Source organism: Tupaia chinensis, unplaced genomic scaffold (assembly GCF_000334495.1).
Source record: "Tupaia chinensis unplaced genomic scaffold, TupChi_1.0 Scaffold145889_1, whole genome shotgun sequence".
NCBI classification, from domain to species: domain Eukaryota; kingdom Metazoa; phylum Chordata; class Mammalia; order Scandentia; family Tupaiidae; genus Tupaia; species Tupaia belangeri.
Window position 1 is genome coordinate 779,140 of NW_006205746.1, and position 13,626 is coordinate 792,765.

Sequence of the window (13,626 nt, forward strand, 5' to 3'; positions counted from 1 at the left end):
GTAGGTCAAGTCCCAGACCCAGTGGCTTAAACTCACGCCGGGCATGTGTGCGTGCAAGCCCAAGATCCCGAGAGGATAATGGAGGAAAAGGGATTGTGGAGTGGCCATCCCCCAGGGAGTGATTTATTGCTTTCTGTCTCTCTGTCTCTCTCTTGTCTTCCTGGCAAGCACACATGCCACATAGCAAAAATCTCTCAAACAAAAAACAAAAACAAAAACAAAATTGACTTTTAATGTATAGAAAGATATAAAATTATGTTTAAGATAATTTGCTGGTTTTACACATGAATAAATACAAGGAAGGAAGACTATGGATTCTAACATTTTTAAAAGGCTTTTGTTTCTAAAATAAGCATAAGCTAGAAATCTAAAGGCACTTAATTTACAATAGCTTTTTATTTCCAACTTCCATTTCCTGGTTTAGCTCATCTCTAATATTATATTATAAAATATTCGTAGACAAGAAACTTTAAAAAGAGTCTAAGGAAAAAGACAAGTTTTTAATGCTTAAATATCAGCTACATACCCAATTTCATTGATAAAGCAAGGGGTCGACATATTTCAGATAATGTACATAAGCAATAAAATGTGTTTTTTTGTTTTTTGGTTTTTTTTGAGAAAGTTTTGCTATCAGGCACATACGCTCTTTGGGGAGAAAGAGACAGAGATAGAAAGTGAGAAATCACCCCTCCAGGAGGTGGCTATGGCACAGTCCCTTCTCTTCCATTCTCCTCTCAGGATCTTGGGCATGAACACACATGTACCTGACATGAATTTCAAGCCACTGGTCTGGGACTAAAACCTCAGTCAACTGTGGGAATCCAGCAACGAAACCAGTACATCATCTGCTACTCCCGAAATTTTGGTTTTAATATGACCCTTTCTAACTTAATTAAAAACAAAAAAACTTATTCATAACTGAAGCCTGAAGGTGACATGGAGTTTAAGACAGCTGGATCCCACACAGTCAACTGTGAGTTCAAGTCCCAGTCCCAGAGGCTTAAAAATCATGCCAGGTGTGCATTCATACGTACCCAAAATCCTGAGAGGAGACTGGAGGAGAAAGGATTGTAGCAAGGCCATCCCCCCGCCCCCCGTGAATGATTTCTCACTTTCCCTTTCTCTCTCTCTCTCTCACTGTCTTGAGCACACATGCCCTATAGCAAACAAAAAAAAATATGTAGTCATAACCATGTTCACCTTAGATTGTGTGTATGTGTGTGCATGAACGTACAGGCACATACATACAGGCTAGAGGGACAGTCTTTATGACTTATAGATTCCAATGTTATTTAAGGTTATTTGGCTAAAGGGTGAGGGAGCACTAAAGACCCCTTGACTTAGATGTAAGGTTATCATTTCTAGTAACAGCTTTCATTCATGACCTTGGAATAATCATTCTCTTTTCCAGCATCAGATTCTTTATCCATAAAATGAGGGGGCACTTGATTTTCAAATGTGTTTGTTTTTCTTTTAATAAATTTTGCAGAGCAAATGAAATCACATGGGGAAAATAAGCAACCTTAAATTCAGAACTTGAAAAATGATTTAAGTTCACCTTGTCTAAATTCACTTTCAATGAAGTAAATACCTTCGCAAACAGAACTTCAATGAAAGCAAGAAATGTTAGGCAAGACTGGACAAAGTTTCCTTATGAAAGAATTACTCTTTATTCTTTCAAAGATGGAGTAACATGAGAATATAGTTTAGTCAAGTAAGAGGACCAGTAAGTAGCATGGTGGTAAAGGCAATGGATCCCACATGGTCAATTGCACAGATCTGGTAGCTTGAAAAACAGGCTAGGCATGGGACAGAAGGTATTGTGGTGGTTAAGGCACTAGACTCCTATATGGCCAAGCACTGACAAGTCCTGGACCTGGAAGCTTGAAATTCACACCAGACACTTGTGCATGTATACCCAAAATCCTGGGAGGAGAATGCAGAAGGGATCGCCATGTGTTCATTCCCATTTGGGTCGTTCCTCACTTTCCTTCTCACTGGCTCTCTTTCTGTCTCTCTCCAGCAAGTAGATGCTCCCTGTGGCAAAAATATAAAAATAACAAAAACAAAAAAATGTGCAGTGTGTGTGTGCATGCATACCACAATCAAAATCCCAAGAAGAACATGGAGAAGGGATAGGAAAATTTCTAACTTTCCCTTTCTCTGTGTCTCCTCCAGTGAGCATGTGTATTCTGTTGCAAAAACCAACCAACCAAATAAAAAATAGTCTAGTCAGGAAGAATTGCAAAGAGAAATGTGTTACCTAGAGATGATATCTGGTAGCTATGAACTTAATCTAGTTGTTATTTGAGAAATAGAAGCAACACGCACATGAATTTTTTCTGCATAGGATATACTCTCTATCAGAAAAAAAAAAGGCTTTGAATGTTATCAAGGATTCCTGACATATCTCTTGTCTTAGTCACCAAAGGAGACTCCTTTCTATAAGTTAGTCTACTCTACCCTAGTCATGAGGAAGTTCTTGAATCTAGAGAAGCTCTAGACCTCTGAACAAAATCCGCAACAGTGGTTTTTTCCTTTCTATCTTTTCTATTTGTCTCTGCACTCAGTCCTCTTAACACTACCATGATAGAAAGCAGAATATATGTAGGGTCTTAAAAATATTTATAAAACATGTGTATTATGAGGAAAACTATGAGTGGATTTGAAAGTTATTTTTACACCTTTGCTCATACCGTAATTCCATTTTCAACAAACTTTTTGTGAAGTTCTTTATATAATATTGTACAAATTTTATAGTTAATGAAAATGACTTCTTGGGGAACTGGATGACTTATCAAAGAATACACAGCAAAGGAATGTCAAAGCTAGGACTGGGACTCTCCACAGGAGCAATCGTCTCAAATTTTGTGCACATTCAATCACCCAGAGAGAATCTTCTATTTAGAGTTTAGAGCTTTTCTTCACAGGTTTAGAGATGTCCCTCTAAACAAACACTATGTGTAATTCTAAATCAAGGCCCAGTTTTAAACCCCCACCACACACACACACACACACACACACACCATACACATTACTGAAGGACAGCAAACAAACATAACCCTTGGCCATTGTATTCTTGACACAAGTTTAAGTACTTAATAGTGAAGGATGTTCCATAGCAAAAGGTCAAGATTTTTGTTCACATCCATTATGTTTCCTTTAATTAATATTATATTAATTCAGATGTTTAAAATAATCACTTAAGACATATTTCCTAGTTTGCATCAAATGAAAATACTCCTGGGTATGCAATGTTATCAGTAATGTATATGACAATCATTTGAATTCATTAATACTGTTTCTCCATTGATTTAAACATACTAATTAAGACAAAGCCCACACCAGGAGTTGAACCCCTGATCTATATGCACAGTTTAATAATCATTGTACCATAGTGGTTAGAATGATTATGGGGATACTGTGAAAAATTCATTTGCAGAAACTAAGCCAACAACTTTGAATTTGTGTTGAAAAACAATTACTGAGCTTAATTAGGAGCATGTAATGATGACAGCAGTTATTTCAGTGATTGATTCCAAAATTAAAGAGAGCTGGCAAACTAACTATGGTATGTTCTTTGCTTTGAAAATGATGGGGAACATGGAGGTCCAAAGAGCGTGCCCTGTATGCAAATTATGAAAGACAGTATTATACTACTGGCAAAGACAATATCGGTATCTTGAGACAGAACTAAAGAAAGAAGTGTTTTCTACTTTTTCTTACACTAACATTAAAAACCAGAAACAGTCTGTACAAAGTCCTCTAGAAAAAAAAAAAAAAAAAGGAAGAAATTTTAGGCAAATGTAATGTACTCTCGTTGACTGCTGTGTTTTAACTTCATTTTATGAAAAAGAAGTTAAGGTGCACAGGAGATGGCTAAATAATTTAAAAGTGACAATGTTGGTTCAAAAGCTCTGATTGATTTAATGTTTGATCCATCATTTCACATCTTTAATAGGATAGAACACTACTGAAGTCCATACTTCTTGTCAGCTTTCGCAGGCATTTGTCAGACTCTCCCCATAGGATGTTTCAGGGTGCTCCTAAAAAAGCCTACGACATTTGAAACAATTCTATAAAATGTCATTCTCTTCCTGTAATTAGCCACCCCCACCAAAATCTTTTCAATATAATTTCAACACAAAAGAGAGAATCATAGCAAAGTTGGCATGGATCCTAAAAATTACGGGTTGGAAATTGGCTATATTTCACAGGAAGAGGCCATTTGCTTGTTTTTCTAAATGACTGTACTGGTTTAGGACATGTTACTCTAAAATATTACACCTTAGCATTTGAGAAGTAACAGAAGCAATAAGATCACTTATAACTTCCACTTGCCCTTTTTCCCTAAAGCAGGTCATAAAAACTTCATCCCAGAGGTATCGCTCCTATTCCCAGAGGAAAGGGACATCATTTCCCTTGAAGACACAGCAATATCAAGCAGAATGTGAACAAACAGGCCCAACTATGGCCCTTGGAGTTTACTACTATTACTGTAGATCATAACACCTTCAATCAGACTTCTGTATGACTGGCTACTCTTCATCGAACCTAGCATAAAAATACACAGGCTTCCCTGTTTCCTTAGGTCTTTGTTTCTGAAGGCTCCCATGTAATATATATATATATATATATATATATGTATATAAAATAAATATATAAAATAAATGTGTATGCATTTATTTTATTAATCTTTTTTTTTTTTTTTTGAGAGGCTTTTGCTATAGGGCCTATGCGTTTGCCAGAAAGAGAGAAACAGAGAGAGAAAGAGAGAAATCACACCCCAGGGGTGATGACCACGCCACAATCCCTTCTCCTCCATTGTCCTCTCGGGATCTTGGGCACGCATGCACAGGCACCCAGCATGAGTTTAAGCCACTGGATCTAGGACTCAAACCATAGTCGACTACATGGGAGTCCAATGACATAGGCATCACGATGACTGCTGGTCCCAATCTGACTTTTAATAGAGGCCTCAGCCATAAACTTACCAATGGGAAAGAAAAATATTTCTTGACCCTTGTAACTGGTTCTTATTTGATATTTTTTAAAAAATGTATAATTTATTTACATTTAATTGCTGTACATCTTTTTTAGGTGTCTGTTTTCCTAAATGACATATATGACAACAAATAACTTGTAACCTAGGAATATATCTCATGAAATATGTAATATTCATTCTTCAAAATGTTAAGAGGTTTTGATGGAGTTGGGAAAAAGGTAGAGGAATTGTCTAGTTTGAGATGATTACTAGGCATTCATTTGTCTTCAAATGACCAAATGGAATTTTAAAATTATTTATGGTTCTTTCAAAATAAATATAACTCGAATATCCTTCAGCTTGTTAATGTGTGCACTAAAGAATTGAGTAAAAGCTAAATCAAGAGACGTATTGCTCCCGCAAATAAAAACTTCTCAAACCGCATTTGTTTTGCTAAAGTATATTTTAGTTTGGCATTTCTAAGTACTGTTGAAATATTTTCAACATGATTAATTTTCCATGGAGCAGACTAATAGAGACAATCATGTCCTAAAGTAGCCAGGTTATTACTGTTTTGTTATCAGCCTCAAATAGGCATTGCAAAATCTTTGCTGGCATTCTTTGTGCCATTTGTAGTATATTCTTCCTGGATTTCTATCTCTAAATCATTTTTGACATTCAATTTTGCAGTATCAGTTGTGGGTGTTCAGGGATGGTATATGTTATTTGAAAAGTCTCTAAAGGAATAGGATGGCCAGCACTCTTGACTGAATGTCTAATTTTTATTTCTCATGTCAAGAGTTCTGTTGCTTCTTTGTATACATAAGGGTGAACCTTCACTTGTAAAGAATAGAGGATCTTTCAAACAACCTAGTTTTTGATGTTACTGAGCTCACCAAGTTACCTTTAAAAACTGGTAGGATTTTTTCTCCACCTAAGTATGTTTTTGCCTTATCCTCTTTTTTTCCGAATGGTTGCAGAAACTAAAATCACATGTTAAAACAAACAGTGATAGACTCTGTATATTACAACACAGTTTGATTTTTTTTCCCTTGAAGGTGGAAGCAAAATGGCACAGATATCGATTTTACCATGAGTTATCACTACCGGTTGGATGGAGGCAGTTTGGCAATCAGTAGCCCCCGCACAGATCAAGATATTGGAACGTACCAGTGCTTGGCCACCAATCTTCTGGGGACCATTCTGAGTCGGAAGGCAAAGCTTCAGTTTGCATGTGAGTTTGGGGAGAAAAGAAATGTGCTCCCTGTTGGTCTGAAAATACTAAAGTCTTAAAATATATATATTAGAAAAAATTCAGCCCTGCTAATAATCTGTTTGAGAGTGAATATGATTTTCTGGAAGTAAAAAGTTTTGACAATGTGCAGGCTATGAATTTAGACTCCCAGGGATAATAGAAATCTGTTTTGAAAAAAAAAGAGGAAAATTTCAATGTTATTATACTTCATTCCCTATTTTTAGAAATATCTCTACAAGTTCTAGATACAATATTAAGATAAAGATATATGATACAATACTATTTTTTTTTTCTTTTGCATTGGATTTTAATGAGCAAAGCACAGGGAGAGAATGCTGATGGCAGAGGTATTATTTGGGGGAAGGCGGGTGTTCTTCCAGGAAAAGCGATCAGGCACCCACTGCTTGATGTAGGTGGAAATAAAGTGGTTGCCAAAGGCAGGCTTTATATTAACTGTAACAATGTCCAGCTGCATCACATAAATGTCATCCAAGTAATTACCTTGGTGACATTTGGGGACATTAGCAGATGAACAATAGACATACTGCCTCCATACCCTTTATATATAGTGTTTCCAGGGACTGAAATGTTTCATATTGGATTCAGTGAAAGCCTTGTTTGAGACTAATTATATCTGTTGATGTGGATAAAGTAGAAGACTTGCATTTCTCCCTTTTCACCGTCCCCCAGGCCACTGAGGATCTATCAGGAAGCCCAGAAGCTAGTTGCTACTCCTTCAAGGCTCATAGAAATATCTATTATGTTACTGAAATGTTATTAATAAATATGTGTCCAAAGCCCACCTTGTGTAACTACTTCAGTTATCAGAAAACATATGAATTAATAATTGGGTCTGTTTCTCTTTGCAAGTCTTATGCTCTAAAGAATATTCTACCCCAAAGATACCTTCATCTATTTATAGCTCTCTGATGCTGACCATTTTGTGGATACACACACACACACACACACACACACACACACACACACATATATCACTTATACACACATACATTTCTAATTATATCTAAATGCCTTTGTACAAGGAGAATATAGAAGTTTATGAATCCTGTGGAATATGGACAAAGTCTGGTGACTATTTGAGACTTAAAGTAAAGATAATTATAATACTGGGTGGTGTGGTGGTCAAGGCACTGATCCTGCATGGCCTACTGTAGTTTGGTTCTAGACCCAGAACTTTGAAACTCACACTGGGGCCATGTACATGTATGCACAAAAATCCCAAAAAGAGAATGGAGGAGAAGGGATTGTGGCATGGCCATCTTCCCTGTGGGGTGATTACTCACTTTCCATCTCTTTGTCCTATGGCAAAATAAAAAAAAAATAAAAGATAGTTATACTTGACTTTAATATTACATCTAAGATCATCACTTGGAAAAATAATAGTTAAAATAACACAGAAATTTATGTTACAGAAGTAATTGTTCCAGAGATTTGACCGAGTGTGCCACAATAATTATTATTTATTTATTTCTCCTGTCTGGGTAGGAGATGATCCTGAAAGTTAAACATGTTCTGAATCAAATTCCGTAATAATAAATTTGACTTTCTGAAAAAGGCAACTCCATATAACATATCTTTTGCTATCCACTTGGGTTTTTCTAGAGTTACAGATTCTATTAATTCCAGAAGACAACTGAGTGCCTATAGTTAAAATTAATTAATAGTGGTTTAAGTAGCCATACATTTCTTCCTCTTCTTTGTTTCTAACTTTTTAACAAAAGCTATTTTTAAGTTTCCTACATTGTTATACTTTACATTTTTTTCTTTAATAAATATGTGCAATGAAAAAGTTCTCTACTTAGAACATATTTTGTCTTTGCCAAAAAAGAGGAAAAGTTAAATTAAGATTTTGATTTGCTTTATTTGGATAAATAGGAGAAATAAATTCTTCTGTCCTTGCTGGCTTTCAGCCTTTTTATAAAATTTCCCCTTTTGGGCTGAAGGTGTAATAGCTGTTGATCCTTAAAAGCATTTCTATTACTATTCATGCAGAAAGTAAAATGGCCTATATCCATTAACTGATCTTCTTTCTGCGGAGTTAAAGGATCTTAAACTCTGAGTCTGACATTTGGAAAAACAAAAGCAAGAATAACATCCTGCCTCATTTGTCCAGTACCTGTACTGGTGTTATGTCTGAAATGTTTCCTGTAGTATTTAGGATGCGGCTGGCTAGAATATGAAAATGGAAAATGTAAGGAGAATGAGTACAAGAGTCCAACTAAAAGGAGAGTTCCTACAATGCATGAACTGTATCTTCATCTCAATTTGAATTCTTCATTACTTCCTTCATAAACTCTCAACAATGGCTATTTTGGTAGAAAATGACTTCGGCAAGATAATGTTATAATGGTGATTAAATGCCAATGTTTTATATAAACGAATATGAGTTCAAATTTTATCTCTGTCAAATATCTAACAGTATTAAATTAGGTTGACTCTGTTAGGAAATCTTAAGCTGGGGTCAACAGGTAGCATAGTGGTTTAGGCACTGGACTCCCATATGGCTGACTGCTATTTGAGTCCTGGACTCAGGAACTTGAAACTCATGCAGGGTGCTTGTGCATGCATGCCCAATATCTTAAGAGGAGAATGGAGGAGAAGGGATTGTGACATGACCATTCTCCCAGGGGGTGATTTCACACTTTTCTCTCTCTCCAGCAAGGACATTCACCCTGTGGCAAAAAAAAAAAAAAAAAAAATCTCTTAAAAAAAAGACAAAAGAAAAGAAGGAAATCTTAAACCTCTGTTAAGAAATATAGAACAAAAATTACAGCAATATCCACCAATAGGACAATGACATAATGACATAAAGATATAACTTAGATAAGGATTATGAACTCCTCAATCCTTCCACTAGAGAAATGGTATCTTTAATCAGTATTATTATTGTTATTATCTCTTTCAACTCGGCCAGATTCTACCAATTTTAAACTGCCGTCGTTTCTCATAGAAATGTGTAGAAAACACTTCTGGTTCATATTTAAAACTTTTTCCAGACCAGTTTCCTGTTTCTTTGTTTTCAACTCCTTTAGGTTCTTTGATAAATACCATCTGTCTTGAACAGTCCAACAAATCTAGAAGGCAGATTCTGTTTCTCATTTTATAGGTTAGAAGTCTGAGGCTCACTGACTTTGAGGCTTTCTTAAGGTATATTACAGAACAAGTTGAAAACTGAGTAAGTTAAAAGATAAAAAAAATTCAGACTCTAAAGCACATGCTCTTCACGTTACAGTATTAAGTCTTTCTCGTTCATAATGAACCTGGCAGTAGGTGCTGTTGGTGCCTTGTCTTGATCCTCTTTAATGAGTATGTTGCTCATGTCCACAGCAGTTCCTTAGAGCTTCCCGTGAGAATGGTTGAGACTAGACCACTTGCTTACCTCCTTCCCCTTCTCCATCCTGCTTCTCTCCTTGCCTTTTTCTTTAGAGCACTTCTTTGATAAATTATATGCACATGAATCCTTTTCTTGGGCTCAGGTTCTAAGCAACCCAAAGTAAGACAGACACTAAACATTTAGTATGAGATACTTGGTCTACATATTGATAGAAAGATCAGGGACCAGCAGATGGTGTAACAGTTAAGGCACTGGACTCCATATGACCAACTGCAGTTTGAGTCCTGGACCCAGTGGCTTGAAAATCATGCTGGATGCCTGTTCATGTGTGCCTAAAATCTCAGGAGGAGATTGGAGGAGAAGAGATTATGGTGTGGTCACCCCCCAGTGGGATGATTTCTCACTTTCCTTTTTTTTGTGTCTGTCTGTCTGTCTCTCTCTCTCTCTCTTTTTCCAGTGAGCACATGAGCCCTAAGGCAAAATCCTCTAAAAAAAAATTTTTTTAAAGAAAAAAAAAAATCAGGTCCAGGAGCTCCACTCCTATGAACTTCTACAAATAAGAATAAATTTATGCATCAAAATAACATGTTAGCTCATCTATTGGAAGTCCATTGTATAGTGTCATTTTGACCAGACTTTCAGAACCTAACCTGTCCATGGGACAAACCCTGCAGGTACCTACCTCCAGATAATTGATGGCTTTTGTTTGTAACTTTTATCTTAGTGTTTAACAATCCAAAAGCACACTCTATTTTAGACACAGCCTGTAACACCTTGCATCATCATGAATCATCCCACGGTGAACCATCTTGAAATATGGCTCATGCATAAAAAACTACCTATTATGAAATACACTTCTTAAATCAGATCTGTTTTTAAGCAGCTGTGTAATCTAGATAAGTCATTCACTTCTCTAGACTTGTTAAAGGTATGTTTTGAATTATTTGATTACAAAAGTCCCCTTCAACTCTTTTGCATATGACTATGTCCTTCGAGATGTTAAGGGAGGTTCTAATTTAAAGTCACCATCCCTCCCCTACTCTAACTCAACCCTAAAGCAGATTCAGCAGGTGTCTAACCACCAAAGGCTCCTGTTTTTTTCACCCAGATATGCTTGAGTGATAAAAATTATTGTGACTTTATAAATCACTTGTAGCTGCTTTGAATTTCTTTTATTTCTCAAGGAAATTGGAAATAAAGATGGAATGTAGACTTCTTCCTTTCACATGTATGTTAATGAATTACTCTTGTGTGAAAGAACATTGCATCTGTCATTGCTATTTAAAATGTCATCCTTGGGCAAATGAGATACGTATTTTGGAGAAACCCATGATTCCACTAAGATGTATTCTTTTGGAGGCTCTTATAGAACTCCACCAATGAAAAGATAAATATCTAGGATAAAAGTCATGCATAGGACATTTTTATCTTGTGCTATGTAATACTTAATGTTAGACACTATTTCAAGTAAGTTTGTCCCATTATTGCAGAAGGTAATACAACTAGACTGGAGCCTCTTAATTGACCATTCATTTATTCATGTACCAGGCAGTGAGAAAACATCCAATTTATATGCATCAAACACTGTGCTAGGTCCTAAAGATTAAGTGGTAGATAAGAAACAGGTACTTCTTGTCTTCTCAGAGCAGATGAATGAATCCTAAAGTACAATTAAAAACAGAGGATAAGGGGCCAGCGTGTGGTGTGGTAGTTAAGGTGCTGGACATTCCCACGTGGTCAGTCATGGTTCAAGTCCTGGACCTCATGGATTGCTTTCTCAATTTCTTTCTCTCTCTGTATCTATCACTGATCAAATTTAAATAAATGAATGAAAAAAGAAATTACAAAATTAAAAAAAAAAGATAAAAAAGAACAGCAGAAAAGAAATTGCTAACATTTATATACTACATATTATATGATAGTCATTGTTCCAAACTCTTTATATAAATTAATTCCATTATTCCTTACAATAAATCTCTGAAATTGTTATAATCCCCATTTTCAAATGAGCAGAATGAGGCATAAATTAATGAACTAACCTGCCTAAAAGCATGCAAACAGTTAAGTGGCAGGGTCATTACTCAGATGCGAGTAATCTAATGGAGTCCATGCTCCCTACCACCCACTGCATTAGCTCAAAGGAGACATTAGGTGAAGTGAGAGAGTTGGATAAACCTCAAACAAAGTGAAACCCAGAGTGGGAAGTAGTTACATTTGTCTGAATTGGAGAAAGGGCAAGGAGAGTCTTTCAAAGAAAAGGCATTTGAATTGAGTATTGAAACATTAGTGTGTATTCCAAAAAGAAAGTGGGTGGAGAACATTCTGGTTGAAAGGACAACACAAGGAAAGGCAGATGCATAAACCTGCTTTAAAAAGTGCTGAAGCAAAATGAAGAGGTAGACAAAAGACCTGGCATGACAATTGAGATGTGGAAGGCTGGATATAAGAAATGGCTGCTTGTCTGGATTGAGACTAAAAAATAATTTTGAGTCAGTTATTGGAGGTCCTTTATATTCAATAACATTGTAAACAATGGAATCACTGAGTGATATTATGACATGCCAAAGAAACTCAAAAATTCATTGTAGCATAATGCTTTTAGGTAGAGGCATCAGAGACCAGCTGCCTGTGTTTAAAGATTATGCCACACTCAATATGACATTGTGACATGTACACAAGAGTTAATTCATTATATAAAATGAGGGTATCAATATTACCAACTTCATATAGGGTCGATATCAAATACTAGTCATGTATAGAGCAGAGGGCAAGGGCAACTGATAGACTATATGACTTGAAGAAGAGGAAATAGGCAGAAGGTCCAGCCTCTGTAGCACAGTTAGTTATGTATGGTTAGTACTGGACAGCAAAGCTGGAAGCCACATGGGGATCATGGTTTGAGTCCTGGTCTGAAAACATACCAAGCAGGTGCTCAGAATTCTGGTAGGCTAGAGGAAAGGAGTCGTGGCATGACCAAGGCCTATGATAGTGCTTTTCTCTCTCTCTCATGCACACACACATTCTATCATGAACAAAACAAAGGAGTAAAAAAATAAAAGAAATAGGTAGAAGCCTGACCATGCAACTATTAATAATCTAAAATTTGTATGTCAGTATATATCCTAAGAACAATGGAACTGTTTTTGAATGTTAAGACTCTTAAAGTTGTTTATAAAGTATAGTTTGAAATGCCACATACTTTTACTTTAAAAGTGTTAGTCTGGGACTAGCTGCTGCCATGTCAGTTAAGGTGGCTGGACCCCCACATGGCTGGCTATTCAGTTCAAGTCCCAGAACCAGCAGTTGAGAAACATGCTAGACATATTCATGTGCTCAAAATGCCAAGAGGAGACTGGGGGAGGAATTATGGCATGCCCTCACCCTGGGGAGGTGATTTATCAATTTTCCTGTCTCTCTCCCCAACTCTGGCAAGCACATATGCCCTATAGTGAGAGAAAAAAAGTTAGTCTGCTATAATAATGACATTATCAATATTATTAAAAGCATAGTACACATATCTAGGCGTGTTTCAAACTTTAATTCTTGTAAGAACTTGTAAGATGGGGTTAAAGAATTCTTCCATTATACCATAGGATTGATTTAAAAAGGTTCAAGTTTCAAATGCAATAATAACGCATTTCAAGGGATATAAATATGTAGGCATTTACAATTGTTGTAATTTTTTTCCCCAGAAGAATGCAAAGGCTTTATATCTGCCATGCCATTCATCTTTATTCTATACCTGTAAGTCATTCCAAAGTGACTATTACAGATGTAGAAATTCAAGATGGGGCAAGTGTGTTACTTGTCCAAAGTCACTCAACCAAAGACTCAGAATTTCTCAGATCTCTATCTCAAAATAATTTTAAAAATACATATATTTTATAGAGTAAGTAAAATGGAATCATGAATTTAAAAATCATTATTATAGCACAACTAAAAAGATAAAAGTCATAAAATAATGCACTGGCAGGGAATGTATATTTTTATTTCTCCAGGGAATGTATATTTTTATTTCTCTCTCTTGACTAT

The 13,626-nt window shown here is 36.1% G+C and overlaps 1 protein-coding gene across 1 annotated transcript in view; it reads left to right on the forward strand.

The window, feature by feature from the left end:
* Positions 1-13,626, forward strand: part of CNTN6 (contactin 6) — a 395,429-nt gene that overhangs the window by 189,970 nt on the left and 191,833 nt on the right. Inside the window, exon 5 of the mRNA XM_006168594.2 lies at positions 6,043-6,218. Within this exon, the coding sequence (XP_006168656.1) occupies positions 6,043-6,218 (176 nt within the window). The remainder of the gene's footprint in view (positions 1-6,042; positions 6,219-13,626) is intronic.